The 23,951-nt window shown below is 45.0% G+C and overlaps 1 protein-coding gene across 1 annotated transcript; it reads left to right on the plus strand.

Annotated features, from left to right (window-relative positions):
* The first annotated feature begins 8,256 nt into the window (after positions 1 to 8,256).
* LOC124009783 (lipoprotein lipase-like) lies at positions 8,257 to 22,860 on the plus strand. The gene is made up of 10 exons (XM_046321941.1): positions 8,257 to 8,510; positions 9,262 to 9,437; positions 10,844 to 11,023; positions 11,359 to 11,470; positions 14,499 to 14,732; positions 19,004 to 19,246; positions 20,280 to 20,400; positions 20,673 to 20,846; positions 21,840 to 21,950; positions 22,263 to 22,860. The coding sequence occupies exons 1-10, from the start codon at positions 8,420 to 8,422 to the stop codon at positions 22,363 to 22,365; spliced, it is 1,545 nt and encodes a 514-aa protein (XP_046177897.1). The 5' UTR covers positions 8,257 to 8,419; the 3' UTR covers positions 22,366 to 22,860.
* The last annotated feature ends 1,091 nt before the right edge of the window (positions 22,861 to 23,951 follow it).

Consider the following 23,951-nt stretch of genomic DNA (forward strand, 5'->3'; position numbering starts at 1 on the left):
ATAAGTGGCAGATATGTGAGAGCAGAACTAATAAACGGGCTCTGCCCGATCACTAAAATGGCCACCCCTGTCAGAACTACAGATCACAAAATGGCCGACTGCCAAAACTACAAGTCCCAGAAGCAAGGGGAACCCTCAGAAGGTGGAGCCGACTCACAGATAAAGGGTCAAGAAAAACCAGGAAGAGGAAGAGCGGGTGCTGGAAGGATCTATGAACAATAGAGAAAGAGACTATAGAGATTGGCTGGATTTACCGTGTATGAGCTGAATTGTTTTGGACTTACCTGTTGGCGTTTAGACCTGGACCTACCGAGAACCCGATTCGTGTACCGAACCCTGCTATCCTTGACCTCGCCTACGGCCTGGGTGGACCAGGACGGAGAAACAAACACACAGGTACTGTCCTGTTCGAAATAACTCTCATTCTTGGGTGATTTGGTGACAGTTTACCACTTAGTTTGTGACAAACGCTCCTAACCTTGAAGAGGTTTGCCACAATGTACATGAATGTATAGTTAAGTAAGTGACTATGCATATAAGATAAACGGAGAGTAGCAGCAGCGTAAAAGAGGGGTTGGGGGGGGGCACACAATGCAAATAGTCCGGGTAACCATTTGGTTACCTGTTCAGGAGTCTTATGGCTTTGGGGTAAAAACTGTTGAGAAGCCTTTATGTCCTAGACTTGGCACTCCGGTACCGATTGCCATGCGGTAGTAGAGAGAACAGTCTATGACTGGGGTGTTTGACAATTTTTAGGGCCTTCCTCTGACACCGCCTGGTGTAGAGGTCCTAGATGGCAGGCAGCTTTGCCCCAGTGTTGTACTGGGCTGTACGCACTACCCACTGAAGTGCCTTGCGGTCGGAGGCCGAGCAATTGTCATACAAGGCAGTGATGCAACCGGTCAGGATTCTCTCGATATTGCAGCTGTAGGAACCTTTTGAGGATCTCAGGACCCATGCCAAATCTTTTTAGTTTCCTTTTCCTGTAGTCCATAATCATCTCCTTAGTCTTGGTTACATTGTTATTCTGGCACATAGAGACGCACATAGAGACACATACAAAGCACTGCTTCTATAACAGCCTCCACTCTTCTGGAAAGACTTTCCACTAGATGTTGGAACATTACTGTGGGATCTTGCTTCCATTCAGCCATTCTACTACCAATGTTTGTCTATGGAGATTGCATGGCGGGGTGCTCGATTTTATACACCTGTCAGCAACGGGTGTGGCTAAAATAGCTGAATCCACTCATTTGAAGGGGTGTCCACATACGTTTGTAAATATAGTGTATAACAAATTACAAGGGGAAACCCAGGAGTGAGCTGTCCAGTGAGGCAAACCTACCAGACGAGCTAAATATCTTCTATGCTCGCTTTGAGGCTAGCAGTCTGTAATACCTACATGTTTCAAGCAAACCACTATAGTCCCTGTGCCCAAGAACTCCAATATAACCTGACTAAATGACCATCGCTCCGTGCTTAGTCCCCATCCTGTACTTTGCCCACAACTGCGTGGCCAGCGCAGGACTCCAACACCATCATTAAGTTTGCTGACGAAATGATGGTGGTAGGCCTGATCACCGACGATGATGAGACAGCCTACAGGGAGGAGGTCAGAGACCTGGCTGTGTGGTGCCGGGACAACAACCTCTCCCTCGGCGTGATCAAGACAAAGGAGGAAATGAGGGCTGAGCATGCACCCATACACATCAATGGGGCTGTAGTGGTGCAGGTCGACAGCTTCAAGTTCATCAGTGTCCATATCACTAAGGAAGTATCATGGTCCACACACACCAACACAGTCATGAAGAGGGCATGACGACACCTATTCTCCCTTAGGAGGCAGAGGGCATGGGCCCTCAGATCCTCAAGAATGTATACAGCTGCACCATTGAGAGCATCTTGACTGGCTGCATCACCGCCTGGTATGGCAACTGCTTGACATCCAACCGCAAGGAGCTACCGAGGGTGGTGCGTACAGGCCAGTGCCATCCAAGACCTGTATACCAGGAGGTGTCAAAAAAAGGCCCTATCTTCCGGGAACCGTCCTCAGGCACCGTCCTCCATCACAGTCCTCAGGCACCGTCCTCCATCACCGTCCTCAGGCACCGTCCTCAGGCACCGTCCTCAGGCACCGTCCTCAGGCACCGTCCTCCATCACCGTCCTCCATCACCGTCCTCCATCACCGTCCTCAGGCACCGTCCTCCGTCACCGTCGTCAGTCACCGTCCTCCATTACCGTCCTCCATTACCGTCCTCCATTACCGTCCTCAGGCACCGTTCTCAGGCACCGTTCTCAAGCACCGTTCTCAAGCACCGTCCTCAGGCACCGTCCTCAGGCACCGTCCTCCGGCACCGTCCTCCGGCACCGTCCTCCGTCACCGTCCTCAGGCACCGTCCTCAGGCACCGTCCTCCATCACAGTCCTCAGGCACCGTCCTCCATCACAGTCCTCAGGCACCGTCCTCCATCACCGTCCTCAGTCACCGTCCTCAGGCACCGTCCTCCGTCACCGTCCTCCGTCACCGTCCTCCATTACCGTCCTCAGGCACCGTCCTCAGGCACCGTCCTCAGGCACCGTCCTCAGGCACCGTCCTCCATCACCGTCCTCAGGCACTGTCCTTAGGCACCGTCCTCAGGCACCGTCCTCCGTCACCGTCCTCAGTCACCGTCCTCCGTCACCGTCCTCCATTACCGTCCTCAGGCACCGTCCTCAGACACCGTTCTCAGGCACCGTCCTCTAGCACCGTCCTCCATCACCGTCCTCAGGCACCGTCCTTAGGCACCGTCCTCAGGCACCGTCCTCCGTCACCGTCCTCCGTCACCGTCCTCAGGCACCGTCCTCAGGCACCGTCCTCCATCACAGTCCTCAAGCACCGTCCTCAGGCACCGTCCTCAGGCACCGTCCTCCGTCACCGTCCTCAGGCACCGTCCTCCGTCACCGTCCTCAGGCACCGCCCTCAGACACCGTTCTCAGGCACCGTCCTCAAGCACCGTCCTCAAGCACCGTCCTCCATCACCGTCCTCAGGCACCGTCCTCAGGCACCGTCCTCAGGCACCGTCCTCCGTCACCGTCCTCAGGCACCGTCCTCCGTCACCGTCCTCAGGCACCGTCCTCAGGCACCGTCCTCCATCACAGTCCTCAGGCACCGTCCTCCATCACCGTCCTCAGGCACCGTCCTCCGTCACCGTCCTCAGGCACCGTCCTCCGTCACCGTCCTCCATCACCGTCCTCCATCACCGTCCTCCATCACCGTCCTCAGGCACCGTCCTCAGTCACCGTCCTCAGTCACCGTCCTCCGTCACCGTCCTCCATTACCGTCCTCAGGCACCGTCCTCAGGCACCGTCCTCAGGCACCGTCCTCCATCACCGTCCTCAGGCACCGTCCTCAGGCACCGTCCTCCGTCACCGTCCTCCATTACCTTCCTCAGGCACCGTCCTCCATCACCGTCCTCAGGCACCGTCCTCAGGCACCGTCCTCCATCACCGTCCTCAGGCACCGTTCTCAGGCACCGTCCTCAGGCACCGTCCTCCGTCACCGTCCTCCGTCACCATTCTCAGGCACTGTCCTCAGGCAATTGCTTTCATTTTGGGTCTAATTCTCATTTCTGGATAATGCTTAGAATATAGGATAAAATGTTGCTACATTATGTCACATGAATGTGCAAAAAACACCTACCTGTCTACGAGACTGTTCTAAGGTGAACTCTTTAACAACATGGTGAAAAAACACCTGTCTGTCTATGAGACTGTTCTAAGGTGAACTCTTTAACAGCATGGTGAAAAAACACCTACCTGAGACTGTTCTAAGGTGAACTCTTTAACAGCATGGTGAAAAAACACCTGTCTGTCTACGAGACTGTTCTAAGGTGAACTCTTTAACAGCATGGTGAAAAAACACCTACCTGAGACTGTTCTAAGGTGAACTCTTTAACAGCATGGTGAAAAAACACCTGTCTGTCTACGAGACTGTTCTAAGGTGAACTCTTTAACAGCATGGTGAAAAAACATCTGTCTGTCTACGAGACTGTTCTAAGGTGAACTCTTTAACAACATGGTGAAAAAACACCAACCTGAGACTGTTCTAAGGTGAACTCTTTAACAACATGGTGAAAAAACACCAACCCGAGACTGTTCTAAGGTGAACTCTTTAACAACATGGTGAAAAAACACGAGACTGTTCTAAGGTGAACTCTTTAACAACATGGTGAAAAAACACCTACCTGAGACTGTTCTAAGGTGAACTCTTTAACAACATGGTGAAAAAACACCTACCTGAGACTGTTCTAAGGTGAACTCTTTAACAACATGGTGAAAACTTCTGTCTGTCTACGAGACTGTTCTAAGGTGAACTCTTTAACAGCATGGTGAAAAAACACCTACCTGAGACTGTTCTAAGGTGAACTCTTTAACAGCATGGTGAAAAAACATCTGTCTGTCTACGAGACTGTTCTAAGGTGAACTCTTTAACAACATGGTGAAAAAACACCAACCTGAGACTGTTCTAAGGTGAACTCTTTAACAACATGGTGAAAAAACACCAACCTGAGACTGTTCTAAGGTGAACTCTTTAACAACATGGTGAAAAAACACCTGTCTGTCTATGAGACTGTTCTAAGGTGAACTCTTTAACAACATGGTGAAAAAACACCTGTCTGTCTATGAGACTGTTCTAAGGTGAACTCTTTAACAACATGGTGAAAAAACACCTGTCTGTCTATGAGACTGTTCTAAGGTGAACTCTTTAACAACATGGTGAAAAAACACCTACGTGAGACTGTTCTAAGGTGAACTCTTTAACAACATGGTGAAAAAACACCTGTCTGTCTACGAGACTGTTCTAAGGTGAACTCTTTAACAACATGGTGAAAAAACACCTGTCTGTCTACGAGACTGTTCTAAGGTGAACTCTTTAACAACATGGTGAAACAACATTTGTGACGTACTGTAGCTGTCTGATTCAGATGTTACACTGTGACTCCTCTCGTAAGAACAATGGAAAACACCAAAGATGAACGAGTTTCATAGATAATACTATAAGTGATTTCCCACCTGAAGCCCCTTTGGATTTGATTTCAAGGAATGTTCCACCGGGTCACGTTGGAGGTAATTGGACAAATCTGATTGAATAGTTCCTGATCTAAGAGCTTTAAAAAAAAAAAAAAAAAACCCTCCTCTTTATTATCATTACTGAGTCTTCACCACCTGTCAAATCCAATCAGGATCAACTGAAGACGGTCCTGTATACATGTATATCCCAATTGTATATCCCAATTGTATATCCCAATTGTCACAGACGGAAGTTCCCTCTGAGAGAAATAAAGTTATTCTAATCTTTTCTGTTCTATGCAATCAGATTTCTATAGCATGGGGATATTATTGTGAGACGCCAAGCCAGCACACATTTCTGTCTGGTATTTCACGAGTCTTGCAAGTGCGATGGTTGCATATGAGAATGGAGAAATTGTCAGGAATGATGAAACAAGATTTGAACATATTTCAAAATGGTTATTTTTAGACAGATGTTTGCTACTGCTAAGCTTCTTTTTTTTACATTGTTTTACAGCCCTTGGGATTATATGAATCGATATGAATTGATATTGGTAAATGATGTAATCATTTATTACAGTCCTATGCCTGCCTTAGTGAAACAGGTATATTCCATGTTTCATTGGTGCCTGTGATTAACGATGTTGTACACTTATTGAGACATGGTACACGAGCAACATCCGTGACAAACCGTACAGCATGTGGTAGGCTAAATGGAAAAATAAATATGGCAAACGTCAATGACAGCAGAAGCACGCTAACTGTGGATGGTGTGTTCTTGACAAGAGAACAGGCATTGGCAGCCTATCAGATTGTCTGAGATGGGGGCGTGGGGGTTGAACTAAATAGGGGCAGCCTATCAGATTGTCTGAGATGGGGGCGTGGGGGTTGAACTAAATAGGGGCAGTTTAACAGATTGTCTGAGATGGGGGCGTGGGGGTTGAACTAAATAGGGGCAGCCTATCAGATTGTCTGAGATGGGGGCGTGGGGGTTGAACTAAATAGGGGCAGTTTAGCAGATTGTCTGAGATGGGGGCATGGGGTTTGAACTAGAAAAGGGCAGTTTAACAGATTGTCTGAGATGGGGGCGTGGTGGTTGAACTAAATAGGGGCAGTTTAACAGATTGTCTGAGATGGGGGCGTGGGGGTTGAACTAGAAAAGGGCAGTTTAACAGATTGTCTGAGATGGGGGCATGGGGTTTGAACTAGAAAAGGGCAGTTTAACAGATTGTCTGAGATGGGGGCGTGGTGGTTGAACTAAATAGGGGCAGTTTAACAGATTGTCTGAGATGGGGGCGTGGGGGTTGAACTAGAAAAGGGCAGTTTAGCAGATTGTCTGAGATGGGGGCGTGGGGGTTGAACTAGAAAAGGGCAGTTTAGCAGATTGTCTGAGATGGGGGCGTGGGGGTTGAACTAGAAAAGGGCAGTTTAGCAGATTGTCTGAGATGGGGGCGTGGGGGTTGAACTGAAAAAGGGCAGTTTAGCAGATTGTCTGAGATGGGGGCGTGGGGGTTGAACTAGAAAAGGGTGGATAGGCTAAAATGGAATGATTAATTATATTAATAATGATTATATGTTATTTTTGACATATTATTACAAGATGTTGCTGTCTGCTAAAGTGAGTAATTCTACAATGAATACAATATTAGCCATTACTAATATTTACAACAACAGTAAGTGGTCTATATAATAAACTAAAGGTGATGTACACGACATGATCAAAAGTATGCGGACACGTGCTCGTCCAACATCTCATTCTGAAATCATGGGCATTAATATGGAGTTGGTCTCCCTTTGCTGCTATAACAGCTGCCACTCTTCTGGGAAGGCTTTCCACTAGACGTTGGAACATTGCTGCTATAACAGCCTCCACTCTTCTGGGAAGGCTTTCCACTAGACGTTGGAACATTGCTGTGGGCATTCAGCCACAAGAGCATTAGTGAGGTCGGGCACTGATGTTGGCCGATTAGGCTTAGCTCGCAGTCGGCGTTCCAATTCATCCCAAAGGTGTTCAACGGAGTTGAGGTCAGGGCTCTGTGTAGGCCAGTCAAGTTCTTCCACACCATCTCGACAAACCATTTCTGTAAGGACCACGCTTTGTGCATGGTGCCATTGTCATGCTGAAACAGGAAAGGGCATTCCCCAAACTGTTGCCATAATGTTGGAAGCAGAGAATCGTCTAGAATGTCACTGTATGCTGTAGCATTATGATTTCCCTTCCCCGGAACTAAGGGGACTAGCCCGAACCATGAAAAACAGCCCCAGACCATTATTCCCCATCCACCAAACTTTACAGTTGGTATTATGGATTGGGGCAGGTGGCGTTCTCCTGGCATCCACCAAACCCAGATTCGTCCGTCGGACTGCCAGATGGTGAAGAGTGATTCATCACTCCATAGAAAGCATTTCCACTGCTCCAGTCCAATAGTGGCGAGCTTTACACCACTCCAGCCGATGCTTGGTATTTCGCATGGTGATCAGGCTGTTCAGCCATGGAAACCCATTTCCTTAAGTTCCCGATAAACAGTTATTGAGCTGACCTTGCTTTCAGAAGCAGTTGGGAACTCGGGAAATGAATGTTGCAACCGAGGACAGGCGATTTTACACGCCATGCCCATCAGCACTCGGTGGTCTCGTTCTGTGGACTTGTGTGGCCAACCACTTTGCGGCTGAGCAGGTGTTTCTCCTAAACGTTTCCACTTCGCAATAACAGCACTTAGAGTTGACCAGTGCAGCTCTAGCAGAGCAGAAATGTGACAAATTGACAAATTATCCTGTGATGGTGCCACATTGAAAGCCACTGAGCTCTTCAGTGACAACGTTTGTCTATGGAGATTGCATGTCTGTGAGCTCTATTTTATACACTTATCAGCAATGGGTGTGCCTGAAATAGCCGAATCTGCTAATTTGAAGGAGTGTTCCCATACTTTTGTGTGTGTGTGTGTGTGTGTGTGTGTGTGTGTGTGTGTGTGTGTGTGTGTGTGTGTGTGTGTGTGTGTGTGTGTGTGTGTGTGTGTGTGTATTTTTATACACAGTCAGTGTACCATACCGGGTAAGTACTCGGGAAAGAACAGTAGTCCTGAAGCAGACGTGATTTGTTGACATTGTCCCCATTTGGGAAGGTTGTCCACGCCTTGCCCATGTTTTAGACCAATAGAAATAGGGTTGGATTTACATGCGTCTACGGGGCCAGTATAAATAAATCATTTGAAACCTTCAAGTTCAAGTGAATATCATTTTACGTAGTTGGACAACTTTACAAAAATAGACTTTTACAAGCAGTAAAATACATTCCTGCGGATTAAAGGGACAAACGATTGACTTTTTCATTTGGAAAGTTGTTCTTTAAGTATATTGAATCAACTGTACTATGGGAAAGGAAATCCCCTGGTTGATCATAATTGGGATTTGTATCAAGTCATCATGTGAGTCTCTCTTCAACACTGAAACTCCTGTTCTCAGTAAGTTGGACGATTCTTCTACTCTCTCAAATTAATTAATGCATTATTGTGAATACAAACGTTATGTAAAAAATGTAATACATTTATGTTTTGAAAGCAAATTATAATAGGCTACATGCTGTTTATAAAAGGTGCCGTGAATTTTTTAACAATTGGAACATTTGTGCCACGGGAATTGGAAAGTTGGCATTTAGCTGAGGCAATTTCCATGAAGGCAGTTTCCATTAACCTGTTTTGAGTTCTGACATCCAGACAGTTCATTATTCGGAGGAACAAAACTCCCCTAACCTGTTGGTGTTTTATTGGGATAAGAGGAGTGTACCCCGATCCCAGATCACCTGAACATATGGGCTAGAAGAGATTTCACGAAATCATGACACATCCATATGTACATGAACCCTGTACCTTATAAACATATTTTTATGTATGCGTATTAATATTTAAATATGTAGCATATTATGTAAATGATGAGGTTTGGGATGATTTTATAATTTTGCAATCTGAGAGAGGAATGACTACTCTCTCTGGTTGAACCTCTACAGCCCCTAAGGGCCATTTGTGCTTTTCAACTCATGAGAATATGCATTATTCGTCGGTGCTTTCGAACACCGGTGTCTATAAACATCTGTAGCCTATAATGTTCCTGTATCTGCCAGCATAATAGGTCATTAATTGCCACGTACTAAATGTTTTTGAATCACTTGATACAAAGTGGGGATCACGTCTTGAATCTCTCCCTCTGTCCCTCCAGGCAACGGTACAAAGTGGATACTGGACTACACTGATATAGAGACCAGGTTCTCTGTGCGTTCAGTCGAGGAGCCAGAGGAGGATCTGTGTTACCTGGTGCCAGGCGATAAGAATACAGTCACACGGTGTGGCTTCAACATCAACTTACCCACGTTCGCCATCATACATGGCTGGTCGGTAAGTAGCTACCTGAATAACAGGAGTGTAGCCTGGTCTCAGGTCACCTGAATAACAGGAATGTAGCCTGGTCTCAGATCACCTGAATAACAGGAATGTAGCCTGGTCTCAGGTCACCTGAATAACAGGAATGTAGCCTGGTCTCAGGTCACCTGAATAACAGGAATGTAGCCTGGTCTCAGGTCACCTGAATAACAGGAATGTAGACTGGTCCCAGATTAGCTGGATAACAGGGATGCAAACTGGTCCCAGATCAGCTGGATAACAGGAGTGTAGACTGGTCCCAGATCAGCTGGATAACAGGAGTGTAGACTGGTCCCAGATCAGCTGGATAACATGAGTGTAGACTGGTCCCAGATCAGCTGGATAACAGGAGAGTAGACTGGTCCCAGATCAGCTGGATAACAGGAGTGTATCCTGGTCTAAGATCTGTTTGTGAAGCCACAATAGTCTCTCTTACTGCTCCCACTGCTGCCTGCTACATGCTGTTACATGCTGCTACATGCTGTTACATGCTGTTACATGTTACATGCTGTTACATGCTGTTACATGTTGTTACATGCTGTTACATGCTGTTACATGCTGCTACATGCTGTTACATGCTGTTACATGCTGCTACATGCTGTTACATGCTGTTACATGCTGTTACATGCTGTTACATGCTGCTAAATGCTGTTACATGCTGTTACATGCTGCTAAATGCTGCTACGTGCTGTTACATGCTGCTACATGCTGTTACATGCTGCATGTTACATGCTGTTACATGCTGTTACATGCTGTTACATGCTGTTACATGCTGCTACATGCTGTTACATGCTGTTACATGCTGCTACATGCTGCTACATGCTGTTACATGCTGCTACATGCTGTTACATGCTGTTACATGCTGTTACATGCTGCTACGTGTTGTTACATGCTGTTACATGCTGTTACATGCTGCTACGTGTTGTTACATGCTGTTACATGCTGTTACATGCTGTTACATGCTGCTACATTCTGTTACATGCTGCCAAATGCTGTTACATGCTGTTACATGCTGTTACATGCTGCTACATGCTGTTACATGCTGTTACATGCTGCTACATGCTGTTACATGCTGTTACATGCTGCTACATGCTATTACATGCTGTTACATAATGTTACATGCTGTTACATAATGCACATGTCGTACTGGTTAGTACTGCCCTACATAGGGTCTGGTTAGTACTACCTTACATAGGGTCTGGTTAGTACTGCCCTCAATAGGGTCTGGTTAGTACTGCCCTACATAGGGTCTGGTTAGTAGTGCCCTACATAGGGTCTGGTTAGAAGTGTAGTACATAGGGAATAGTGTGGTTTTGAGGTTTTCCCTAACGACCCTGTAAGTCATGCCTAATACACTTGTATCTTCCTGCCTTGTGTTCCAGGTGGCAGGTCTGTTTGCGAGCTGGATCCACGAGCTGGTAGCGGCCCTGTTTGAGCGTGTGCCCAATGCCAACGTTATAGTGGTGGACTGGCTGGATCGAGCCCAGCACCACTACCCCAACTCTGCTGCCAACACCAAGCTGGTTGGAGAGGATGTGGCCAGGCTCATCAACTGGCTGGAGGTGAGGGTTTGATCATGATGCCGGTTTGGTATGCTACTGTAAGGATAATGTATTGGATTTATACAAGTGTGAAAGTAGACGTAATTTCTTCCCATAACAGTACCTCTTAATCTTAGAAATCCGTATAAGAATCCCTATTAATTCAATAGGATCAGCGAGAGAGAGAGAGAATTAGCAATGGCGATCGACGCAGTTTGATGTGATAGTAGACTGTTCTACCACACTGATAATTCCAGAACCATAATCCATGTGTTCTTTTACTTATATGTGCAGTTATTTATGTGGATCTGAAATACACCAATCATCTGTTTAAAGTAAATGATACCTCCCCTCAGGTGGATCTGAAGTATGACCTGAAGCACCTCCACCTGCTGGGCTACAGCCTGGGAGCACACGTGGCTGGCGTAGCTGGAAACCTGACCAACAACAAGGTCAACAGGATCACTGGTGGGTAGGACTAGACGCTCTCATCCCTCGTATGATGCCTGTAGGAACAGGTTTCTGTAGGACCAATAGAGACATATAACCATCTCTCAATCCACCTCAACTCTGCAACTCAGGGACCCACTGGTGGATAGGACCAGACCACAGCCAGATAACAGAGTAATATCACTGGTGGATAGGACCAGACCACAGCCAGATAACAGAGTAATATCACTGGTGGATAGGACCAGACCACAGCCAGATAACAGAGTAATATCACTGGTGGGTAGGACCAGACCACAGCCAGATAACAGAGTAATATCACTGGTGGGTAGGACCAGACCACAGCCAGATAACAGAGTAATATCACTGGTGGGTAGGACCAGACCACAGCCAGATAACAGAGTAATATCACTGGTGGATAGGACCAGACCACAGCCAGATAACAGAGTAATATCACTAGTGGATAGGACCAGACCACAGCCAGATAACAGAGTAATATCACTGGTGGGTAGGACCAGAAAACAGCCAGATAACAGAGTAATATCACTGGTGGGTAGGACCAGACCACAGCCAGATAACAGAGTAATATCACTGGTGGGTAGGACCAGACCACAGCCAGATAACAGAGTAATATCACTGGTGGATAGGACCAGACCACAGCCAGATAACAGAGTAATATCACTGGTGGGTAGGACCAGACCACAGCCAGATAACAGAGTAATATCACTGGTGGGTAGGACCAGACCACAGCCAGATAACAGAGTAATATCACTGGTGGGTAGGACCAGACCACAGCCAGATAACAGAGTAATATCACTGGTGGGTAGGACCAGACCACAGCCAGATAAGTAATATCACTGGTGGATAGGACCAGACCACAGCCAGATAACAGAGTAATATCACTGGTGGGTAGGACCAGAAAACAGCCAGATAACAGAGTAATATCACTGGTGGACCAGACCACAGCCAGATAACAGGTAATATCAGACCAGAACAGCCAGATAACAGAGTAATATCACTGGTGGGTAGGACCAGACCACAGCCAGATAATAGAGTAATATCACTGGTGGATAGGACCAGAAAACATATATAACAGAGAAGTATATGGCTCTGGGTAGGACCCAGCCCTCGCACAATGTCTGTCCATCTGTCAATCAACCTAATCACTACTGTGTCATTAGGCTCTGTTCTAAACCTAAGATATACAAGTTTGCCCTGAATAATTTTTTGGTATTTACGTTGCATCCCTATAGCAGTTATAATGGTTTGTTGGCTATCAATTTGCAGTCACCCCACTTTGGTCAGCCAATCACTGCTTAAGTAAACACACAAAATGACTATTTATAACACCCCAAAATGCCTATTTATAACACTCAAAAGGACTATTTATAACACTCAAAAGGACTTTTTATAACACCCCAAAATACCTATTTATAACACTCAAAATGACTATTTTTAACACTCAAAAGACTGTATAACTTTCAGAAGGCTTGTACCTTGAACCATGTGTTCTAATACATCATGGCAGGCTGACACCATAACGGCAGGCTGACACCATAACAGCAGGCTGGCACCATAACAGCAGGCTGACACCACAACAGCAGGCTGACACCACAACAGCAGGCTGACACCACAACAGCAGGCTGACACCATAACAGCAGGCTGACACCATAACAGCAGGCTGACACCACAACAGCAGGCTGACACCATAACAGCAGGCTGACACCATAACAGCAGGCTGGCACCATAACAGCAGGCTGACACCACAACAGCAGGCTGACACCATAACAGCAGGCTGACACCATAACAGCAGGCTGACACCATAACAGCAGGCTGACACCACAACAGCAGGCTGACACCATAACAGCAGGCTGACACCATAACAGCAGGCTGACACCACAACAGCAGGCTGACACCACAACAGCAGACTGACACCACAACAGCAGACTGACACCATAACAGCAGGCTGACACCATAACAACAGGCTGACACCATAACAGCAGGCTGACACCATAACAGCAGGCTGACATCATAAAAGCAGGCTGACACTATAACAGGCTGACACCATAACAGCAGGCTGACACCATAAAAGCAGGCTGACACTATAACAGGCTGACACCATAACAGCAGGCTGACACCATAAAAGCAGGCTGACACTATAACAGGCTGATACCATAACAGCAGGCTGACACCATAAAAGCAGGCTGACACTATAACAAGCTGACACCATAACAGCAGGCTGACACCATAACAGCAGGCTGACACCATAAAAGCAGGCTGACACTATAACAGGCTGACACCATAACAGCAGGCTGACACCATAACAGCAGGCTGACACCATAAAAGAAGGCTGACACTATAACAGGCTGACACCATAACAGCAGGCTGACACCATAAAAGCAGGCTGACACTATAACAAACTGACACCATAACAGCAGGCTGACACCACAACAGCAGGCTGACACCACAACAGCAGGCTGACACCACAACAGCAGGCTGACACCATAACAGCAGGCTGACACCATAACAGCAGGCTGACACCACAACAGCAGGCTGACACCACAACAGCAGGCTGACACCATAACAGCAGGCTGACACCATAACAGCAGGCTGACACCACAACAGCAGGCTGACACCATAACAGCAGGCTGACACCACAACAGCAGGCTGACACCATAACAGCAGGCTGACACCACAACAGCAGGCTGACACCATAACAGCAGGCTGACACCACAACAGCAGGCTGACACCATAACAGCAGGCTGACACCACAACAGCAGGCTGACACCACAACAGCAGGCAGACACCATAACAACAGACTGACACCATAACAACAGACTGACACCATAACAACAGACTGACACCATAACAACAGACTGACACCATAACAACAGACTGACACCATAACAACAGACTGACAGTGTTCTGAATATATGCGGTAGCAACTAACTATTAACAACAGAGCAGAATATAGTAGTTCTACCACTGGAAGTTACTGTAACATACCAGTCTTCTAATGTCCCTCTCCCTGTCCTGCTCTCTCTGTCAGGCATGGATCCGGCTGGGCCTCGCTTCGAATACGCTGAGCACGTAAACCGCCTGTCTCCTGACGATGCAACATTTGTGGACGTCCTCCACACCAACACCAGGGGGTCTCCAGATCTCAGTATCGGTATCCAGAGACCAGTGGGCCACGTGGACATCTACCCCAACGGAGGAACCGAGCAGCCAGGCTGCTCCTTCCGGCACACCGTAGACATGATGAGAAGCTTTGGCCTTCACAGTGAGTAGACCCAGGCTTCACTCCAACTCCCACAAACCCTCACACTGTAGTTTAATAGATCTAGGCATCTACAGTGATGAGACACAGGCTTCACTCCAACTCCCACAAACCCCCACACTGTAGTTCAATAGAGTACAACAGTATGAGTCATAATACCCATGAAATATCAAATTAAATCAACAATTTTTTTTGGCCTCATACACATATTTATCAGATGTTATTGCGGGTGTAGCTCCAACAGTACAGTAGTATCTAACAATACACAACAATACACACAAAGTAAAATAATGGAATTAAGAAATATATAAATATTAGGACGAGCGATGTCGTAGTGGCATTGACTAAAATACAGTAGAATACAGTATATACATGTATATGAAATGAGTAAAGCAGTATGTAAACATGATTAAAATGACCAGTGTTCCATGTAGGGCAGCAAATAGCGGTCAAACAAGGAAATGGTTTCCATCATTTCTTCACCATTCATTCTTCCCATAGGGGATTCTTCCCACAGGGGATTCTTCCCACAGGGGATTCTTCCCACAGGGGATTCTTCCCATAGGGGATTCTTCCCATAGGGGATTCTTCCCACAGGGGATTCTTCCCACAGGGGATTCTTCCCATAGGGGATTCTTCCCACAGGGGATTCTTCCCACAGGGGATTCTTCCCACAGGGGATTCTTCCCATAGGGGATTCTTCCCATAGGGGATTCTTCCCACAGGGGATTCTTCCCATAGGGGATTCTTCCCATAGGGGATTCTTCCCATAGGGGATTCTTCTTCTTCCCATAGGGGATTCTTCCCATAGGGGATTCTTCTTCTTCCCATAGGGGATTCTTCTTCTTCCCGTAGAGGATTCTTCCCATAGGGGATTCTTCCCGTAGGGGATTCTTCCCACAGGGGATTCTTCCCATAGGGGATTCTTCCCATAGGGGATTCTTCTTCTTCCCATAGGGGATTCTTCCCATAGGGGATTCTTCTTCTTCCCATTGGGGATTCTTCCCACAGGGGATTCTTCTTCTTCCCATAGGGGATTCTTCTTCTTCCCATAGGGGATTCTTCCCAAAGGGATTCTTCTTCCCATAGGGAATTCTTCTTCTTCCCATAGGGGATTCTTCTTCTTCCCACAGGGGATTCTTCCCGTAGGGGATTCTTCCCATAGGGGATTCTTCCCACAGGGGATTCTTCCCATAGGGGATTCTTCCCACAGGGGATCCTTCCCAAAGGGATTCTTCTTCCCACAGGGGATTCTTCTTCTTCCCATAGGGGATTCTTCTTCTTCCCATAGGGGATTCTTCTTCTTCCCATAGGGGATTCTTCTTCTTCCCATAGGGGATTCTTCCCATAAGGGATTCTTCCCATAGGGGATTCTTCTTCTTCCCATAGGGGATTCTTCTTCTTCCCATAGGGGATTCTTCCCATAGGGGATTCTTCTTCTTCCCATAGGGGATTCTTCTTCTTCCCATAGGGGATTCTTCCCATGGGGGATTCTTCTTCTTCCCGTACGGGATTCTTCCCATAGGGGATTCTTCCCATAGGGGATTCTTCCCATAGGGGATTCTCCCCATAGGGGATTCTTCCCACAGGGGATTCTTCCCATAGGGGATTCTTCCCATAGGGGATTCTTCCCGTAGGGTATTCTTCTTCTTCCCATAGGGGATTTTTCCCACAGGGGATTCTTCCCATAGGGGATTCTTCTTCTTCCCATAGGGGATTCTTCTTCTTCCCATAGGGGATTCTTCCCATAGGGGATTCTTCCCATAGGGGATTCTTCCCATAGGGTATTCTTCTTCTTCCCATAGGGGATTTTTCCCACAGGGGATTCTTCCCATAGGGGATTCTTCCCATAGGGGATTCTTCTTCTTCCCATAGGGGATTCTTCCCATAGGGGATTCTTCCCATTGGGGATTCTTCCCATTGGGGATTCTTCCCATTGGGGATTCTTCCCGTAGGGGATTCTTCCCGTAGGGGATTCTTCCCATTGGGGATTCTTCCCATTGGGGATTCTTCCTGTAGGGGATTCTTCCTGTAGGAGATTCTTCTTCTTCCCATAGGGGATTCTTCCCATTGGGGATTCTTCCTGTAGGGGATTCTTCCCATAGGGGATTTTTCCCATAGGTTATTTTCCCCATAGGTTATTTTTCCCATGGGGGATTCTTCCCATAGGGGATTCTTCCCATAGGGGATTCTTCTTCTTCCCATAGGGGATTCTTCCCATAGGGGATTTTTCCCATAGGTTATTTTCCCCATAGGTTATTTTTCCCATGGGGGATTCTTCCCATGGGGGATTCTTCCCATAGGGGATTCTTCCCATAGGGGATTCTTCTTCTTCCCATAGGGGATTCTTCCCATTGGGGATTCTTCCCATTGGGGATTCTTCTCATTGGGGATTCTTCACGTAGGGGATTCTTCCCATAGGGGATTTTTCCCATAGGTTATTTTCCCCATAGGTTATTTTTCCCATGGGGGATTCTTCCCATAGGGGATTCTTCTTCTTCCCATAGGGGATTCTTCCCATAGGGGATTCTTCTTCTTCCCATAGGGGATTCTTCTTCTTCCCATAGGGGATTCTTCCTGTAGGGGATTCTTCCGTAGGGGATTCTTCCCGTAGGGGATTCTTCCGTAGGGGATTCTTCCCGTAGGGGATTCTTCACATAGGGGATTCTTCCCATTTTGATAACCGTATAAGTCTCTAGGACAAGGTGACTTTTACAATTTGCCTGTATTTACCTCCAAAATTAAATGCTAATTAGCTGCTAATGTGGCTATCATAGAGAACTACAAATGCCATGATGACCAGGATGAGACTACCGAATCGAGGCAAAGGTAAGAACCTGCGGATTACCAAAATTTTGTAATGAATAAATTGGCTACATTTCTTTACATTTACAATTCTGTGAATTGTCTTGGCAAGTTTTAAATTGACACAATACCTGTTAGCAAAAGGTGTCAGTTAGAGATGAAGGTATCAGCTAGAGATGAAGGTGTCAGCATGAGATGAAGGTGTCAGCTCGAGATGAAGGTAACAGCTAGAGATGAAGATGTCAGCTAGAGATGGTGTCAGCTCGAGATGAAGGTGTCAGCATGAGATGAAGGTGTCAGCTCGAGATGAAGGTAACAGCTAGAGATGAAGATGTCAGCTAGAGATGGTGTCAGCTCGAGATGAAGGTGTCAGCTAGAGATGATGGTGTCGGCTAGAGATGAAGGTGTCAGCTAGAGATGAAGGTGTCAGCTAGAGATGAAGGTGTCAGCTCGAGATGAAGGTGTCAGCTAGAGATGAAGGTGTCAGCTCGAGATGAAGGTGTCAGCTAGAGATGAAGGTGTCAGCTAGAGATGAAGGTGTCCGCTCGAGATGAAGGTGTCAGCTTGAGATGATTTGCAGCAACTGGCAGGGATTTGTAGTCTGGCATGATGTCTACTTTGATGATAATTAGTCATTTCGAATCTGAGAGTAAATAGAGCCGAATACATTGATAAAAGTCACCTTGTCTGAGAGAGATTTATATGGTTATCAAAACATCATGCCAGGGTAAACCTACATGAAACACAGCCCTTATTTGAAGTGTTTCTAAAATCCCCTATGGGAAAAATAAATGGAGGAAAAACAACATTTCCCTGTTTGACCGCTAGGTTTTATGGGTATTATGACACCTCCACTGTGGGGCTCTATAGAACTAGGCATCTACAGTAAGTAGACCCAGGCTCAACTCCAACTCCCACAAACCCTCACACTGTAGTTTAATCGAATTATATATACAGTCATAGAATTCCATATATAATTATTGAATTTCTCTACCTAGTATCAAAGTAGACTTACCAGACTTAGCCTCGTCCTCGAACAACCCTGGATTCACACTGTAGTGATTTTTGTTTGTAATTACACAAGTGAAGGACAAAAAAAACACACCAAAGAGAACATCATTGTTTCCAAATCTGTTTTTCATTGACCTTCAGACATGCCTGTTGCACATTGCCATTTCCGATTCTATCCAACTCATCATCAAGACTTTATGTGTTGAATAAAACATACTAATGCTGGAACAGAACAGAATGTTCAAAACAGCAGGGAGTCCCAGAGGAATGGATTGGGTAACGCTGATGTTTTTTAGTTTGTAGTTCAACACAACAGTACAGTGTGGCGATTAGTAGTAAGAGGACACTCGCTCTGCATTGGTGTTCTGAAGGTGAACATAATGTCCGACACACATCGCTCATAACTAATCCTCTCCTGTGCCATACCCTGCATTTATTTATTTCTTTTATTGAACCAGACATGGATCAGATCGTGAAGTGCGCCCATGAGCGCTCTGTGCACCTGTTCATCGACTCGCTGGTGAACAAACAGCAGCAAAGCATGGCCTACCGCTGCAACTCCAAAGACGCTTTCGACAGGGGCCTGTGTCTCAGTTGCCGTAAGAACCGCTGCAACAACATGGGCTTCGGGGTCAACAAGATACGCACCACCAGGAGCGCCAAGATGTACCTGAAGACCGGCGCTAGTATGCCCTTCAAAGGTGGGTTGGTGAATCTGTTAAACATCTGATTGATAGCTGGGCGGTGTGTTCCTAAACAATGCAGATCAAACTGAGAAAGCTCAGTATATTGTAGTATCTAGGTTCTCCTCCAACTTCTCCTTCTTCTTCTTCTTCTCCTTCTTCTTCTTCTTCTCCTTCTTCTTCTTCTTCTTCTTCTTCTTCTTCCTTCTTCTTCTCCTTCTTCTTTTTCTTCTCCTTCTTCTCCTTCTCCTCCCCCTTCTTCTCCTTCTTCTTCTCCTCCCCCTTCTTCTCCTCCTTCTTCTTCTTCTCCTTCTTCTTCTTCTCCTCCTCCTTCTTCTTCTTCTCCTTCTTCTTCTTCTTCTTCTTCTTCTTCTTCTTCTTCTTCTTCTTCTTCTTCTTCTTCTTCTTCTTCTTCTTCTTCTTCTTTCCTTCTTCTTCTTCTCCTCCTTCTTCTCCTCCTTCTCCTCCTCCTCCTTCTTCTCCTCTTCTTCTTCTCCTTCTTCTTCTTTTCCTCCTCCTTCTTCTTCTCCTTCTTCTTCTTCTCCTCCTTCTCCTTCTTCTCCTTCTCCTTCTTCTTTTTCTTCTTCTTCTTCTCCTTCTCCGTCTTCTCCTCCTTCTTCTTCTTCTTCTTCTTCTCCTTCTTCTTCTCCTCCTTCTCCTTCTTCTCCTTCTTCTTCTTTTCCTTCTTCTTCTTTTCCTTCTTCTTCTTCTTCTTCTTCTTCTTCTTCTTCTTCTTCTTCTTCTTCTTCTTCTTCTTCTTTTCCTCCTCCTTCTTCTTCTTCTTCTTCTTCTTCTTTTCCTCCTCCTTCTTCTTCTTCTTCTTCTTCTTCTTCTTCTTCTTCTTCTTCTTCTTCTTCTTCTTCTTCTTCTTCTTCTTCTTCTTCTTCTTCTTCTTCTTCTTCTTCTTCTTCTTCTTCTTCTTCTTCTTCTTCTCCTCCTTCTTCTTCTTCTTCTTCTTCTTCTTCTTCTTCTTCTTCTTCTTCTTCTCCTTCTTCTCCTTCTTCTTCTTGTTTATGCTGCGTAAACAATCTGTCCTGTTCTCCACCCTCAGTCTTCCACTATCAGATGAAGTTCCATGTCTTCAAGCAGCAGAACCTGAGTCTGAACGAGCAGCCCTTCATAGTGTCTCTTTATGGAACCCACGGAGAGAAGGAGGACGTCCAACTCCTTCTGTAAGCAGCTCTGCTACACATTCAACTTCTTACAATTTAGTACTTGGTTCTGTATTTTTTTGTTAATTTTCTGTTTAGTTTACAGTCGATTTACATTAGGTTATTTCATTGTTACTTTACATTGTCTATTGAAATGGTACAGTGAAGTTGCACTGCTGATTTACGATAGAGCAAAACAAATAATAATTTCTGTCCCAGCACCCCGTTTGAAAAGTTCTGGTTGTTTTATTTCATGTGCGTTTACCTAACTATGCTAACCCACCCCAACACAGGTCCAACGTGACCACCAACACCACCGTGTCCTTCCTACTGACCACTGACGTAGACCTGGGAGAGCTGCTGAGAGTCACTCTGCAGTGGGACAGTGACTCCTACTTCTCTTTCTTCAACTCAAACGAGTTCATGGTCCGCAGGATTAGAGTCAAAACGGGAGAGACCCAGTCCAAGTCAGCATCTACTTTTATCTATCTACTGCAGTTTACCATATTTATCTCTTGTATATGAATTTACCTTAGGGAACTACTTGATTGACTTAACTCTAGTAGAGTACAATAGAGTACAGTAGAGTACAGTACAACACAGTACAGTAGAGTGGGCTCTACTCTACTGTACTGTACTGTACTGTACTGTACTGTACTGTACTGTACTGTACTGTACTGTACTCTACTCTACTCTACTCTACTCTACTCTACTCTACCCTATTCTACTCTACTCTACCCCACTACTCTACTCTACTCTACTCTACTCTACTCTACTCTACTCTACTCTACTCTACTCTACTCTTCTACTCTCCCCTACTCTCCCCTACCCTACTCTATTTTATTCTAACCTAACCTACTCTATTCTAGCCTACTCTATTCTATCCTACTCTACTCTACTCTATCCTACCCTACTCTACCCTACTCTACTCTACTCTACTCTACTCTACTCTACTCTACTCTACTCTACTCTACTCTACTCTACTCTACTCTACTCTACTCTACCTTACTCTACTCTATTCTACCCTACTCTACTCTACTGTACCCTACTTACCCTATTCTACTCTACTCTACTCTACTCTACTCTCTACTCTACTCTACCCTACCCTACTCTACTCTACTCTACTCTACTCTACTCTACTCTACTCTACTCTACTCTACTGTACCCTACTCTGTTCTATCCTACTCTACTCTCCCCTACTCTATTCTATTCTAACCTAACCTACTCTATTCTACCCTACTCTATTCTATTATGTTCTACTCTACTCTACTCTACTCTACTCTACTCTACTCTACTCTCTACTCTACTCTACTCTACTCTACTCTACCCTACTCCTACCCTACCCTACTCTACCCTACCCTACTGTACTCTGCTATACTGAACTCTACTCTAGTCAACAATCCATGCTGAGTGATTTTAAGTGTGTGTGTGATGGTGATGGTGACTTTCTTCTCCTGCAGGGTGATTTTCAGAGCAGAAAGTGACGGGAAGTTTGCTCACCTGGTCCAAGGAGGTGACCCTGTGACCTTCACCAAGTCTAAAGAGGATCAGAACAGCAGGAGGCATGAGAGGTGAGAGTCTCGGTGACACTGACTTGGTTGATTTAATGTATTACACAAGAAAAAAAATATCCAGCCACAAACCAGTGTACAAACCAGTGCAATGACAATTCACTCATAAAAAAATAATCAAGTATAACATTAAATATTATAGGATAACATAAAGAAGTATCTTATTTCCATTGGTTGGTTTCAGTATAGTTAGGGAGTTCTTCCTGATCATGTGACTAACGGGACCAGGAAAAGAGATATGACACGACCAGTCACAGCCCAACCAATGACATACTTCCTTTGCCAACCCTATGTGTTTGTGTCTGTTTTCAGAATCCACAGACTGAAGATGCAGGGCAGCTTCTTCAGACAAGGTTTGAACGACGCTGCCACAGACACGTCATCGTCATCGTCACCCCCATCGCCAGAGCATTGAGGTCAAATACTGTAGATATGATTGTAGTAGCTGGTTAGTAGAAGAGTGTAACCCTCTGGTTAAGTGTATGTATGGGCATGTCTCAAATGACACCCAATTCCCCATACGGTGACCCTCTATGTACCCGGGGTCATGATCTGCATCAAGGATTCGAGTTACGTTCTCAAATTTCAAGTCAGGATTTCAGCCAAAGAATCTGTGGAAGTGTTTGTGATTGTGAGAGCCAACACAGCATAGTCCGGGTCCAACATAATAGTGTAAAAACAGTATATGTTTCTATAATAATATATATGTTTTAACATTCCAATCAAGAAGTTCTCCTTCATCACAGTCAGCTCGGAAAACGTGATGGTGAATTAATTTCATGATAGTGTGATTTCTTTGTTCCTTTCATTGCGTATTTAGACATGTGACGTTTCTTTAATTAAAATATATCTTACTGAATTGTTATTTATCACACATGTATCCTTATGTATATATATATATATATATCTACCCTACTCTACTCTACTCTATATATATCTACCCTACTCTACTCTACTCTATATATATCTACCCTACCCTACTCTATATATATCTACCCTACTCTATTCTACTCTATTCTACCCTACTCTATATATATCTACCCTACTCTATTCTACCCTATATATATCTACCCTACCCTACTCTATATATATCTACCCTACTCTATTCTACCCTACTCTATATATATCTACCCTACTCTATTGTACTCTATTCTACCCTACTCTATATATATCTACCCTACTCTATTCTACTCTACTCTATATATATCTACCCTACTCTATTCTACCCTACTCTATATATATCTACCCTACTCTATATATATCTACCCTACTCTATATATATCTACCCTACTCTATTCTACCCTACTCTATATATATCTACCCTACTCTATTCTACTCTATTCTACCCTACTCTATATATATCTACCCTACTCTATTCTACTCTATTCTACCCTACTCTATATATATCTACCCTACTCTATTCTACCCTACTCTATATATATCTACCCTACTCTATTCTACTCTATTCTACCCTACTCTATATATATATACCCTACTCTATTCTACCCTACTCTATATATATCTACTCTATTCTACTCTATTCTACCCTACTCTATATATCTACCCTACTCTATTCTACCCTACTCTATATATATCTACCCTACTTATATATATATATATATCTACCCTATTCTATTCTACTCCATTCTACTCTATTCTACCCTACTCTATATATATATATATATATATATATATATATATATATATATATATATATATATATATATATTATATGTAATAAATATTATTGTAATTAACTTTGTCAACCCTTTAGCTGATATAGTTTTTGAATTAAAGGAATCAAAGTTTAGGATGTGAGCAATATATTTACATTAGTATTGTAAACACGTTGTTGTTGTTGTTGTTGTTGTTGTTGTTGTTGTGTGTGCCAATTGTGTTACAACACTGTGAAATCCAAGTCACCTGACGGTAATACCGATCAGCACAGGACACTATACAGGCTGTCAATAACCCAGGTCACCGTATTGAAGGAAATCTAGT

This window comes from Oncorhynchus gorbuscha, linkage group LG22 (genome assembly GCF_021184085.1).
Source record: "Oncorhynchus gorbuscha isolate QuinsamMale2020 ecotype Even-year linkage group LG22, OgorEven_v1.0, whole genome shotgun sequence".
NCBI lineage: Eukaryota > Metazoa > Chordata > Actinopteri > Salmoniformes > Salmonidae > Oncorhynchus > Oncorhynchus gorbuscha.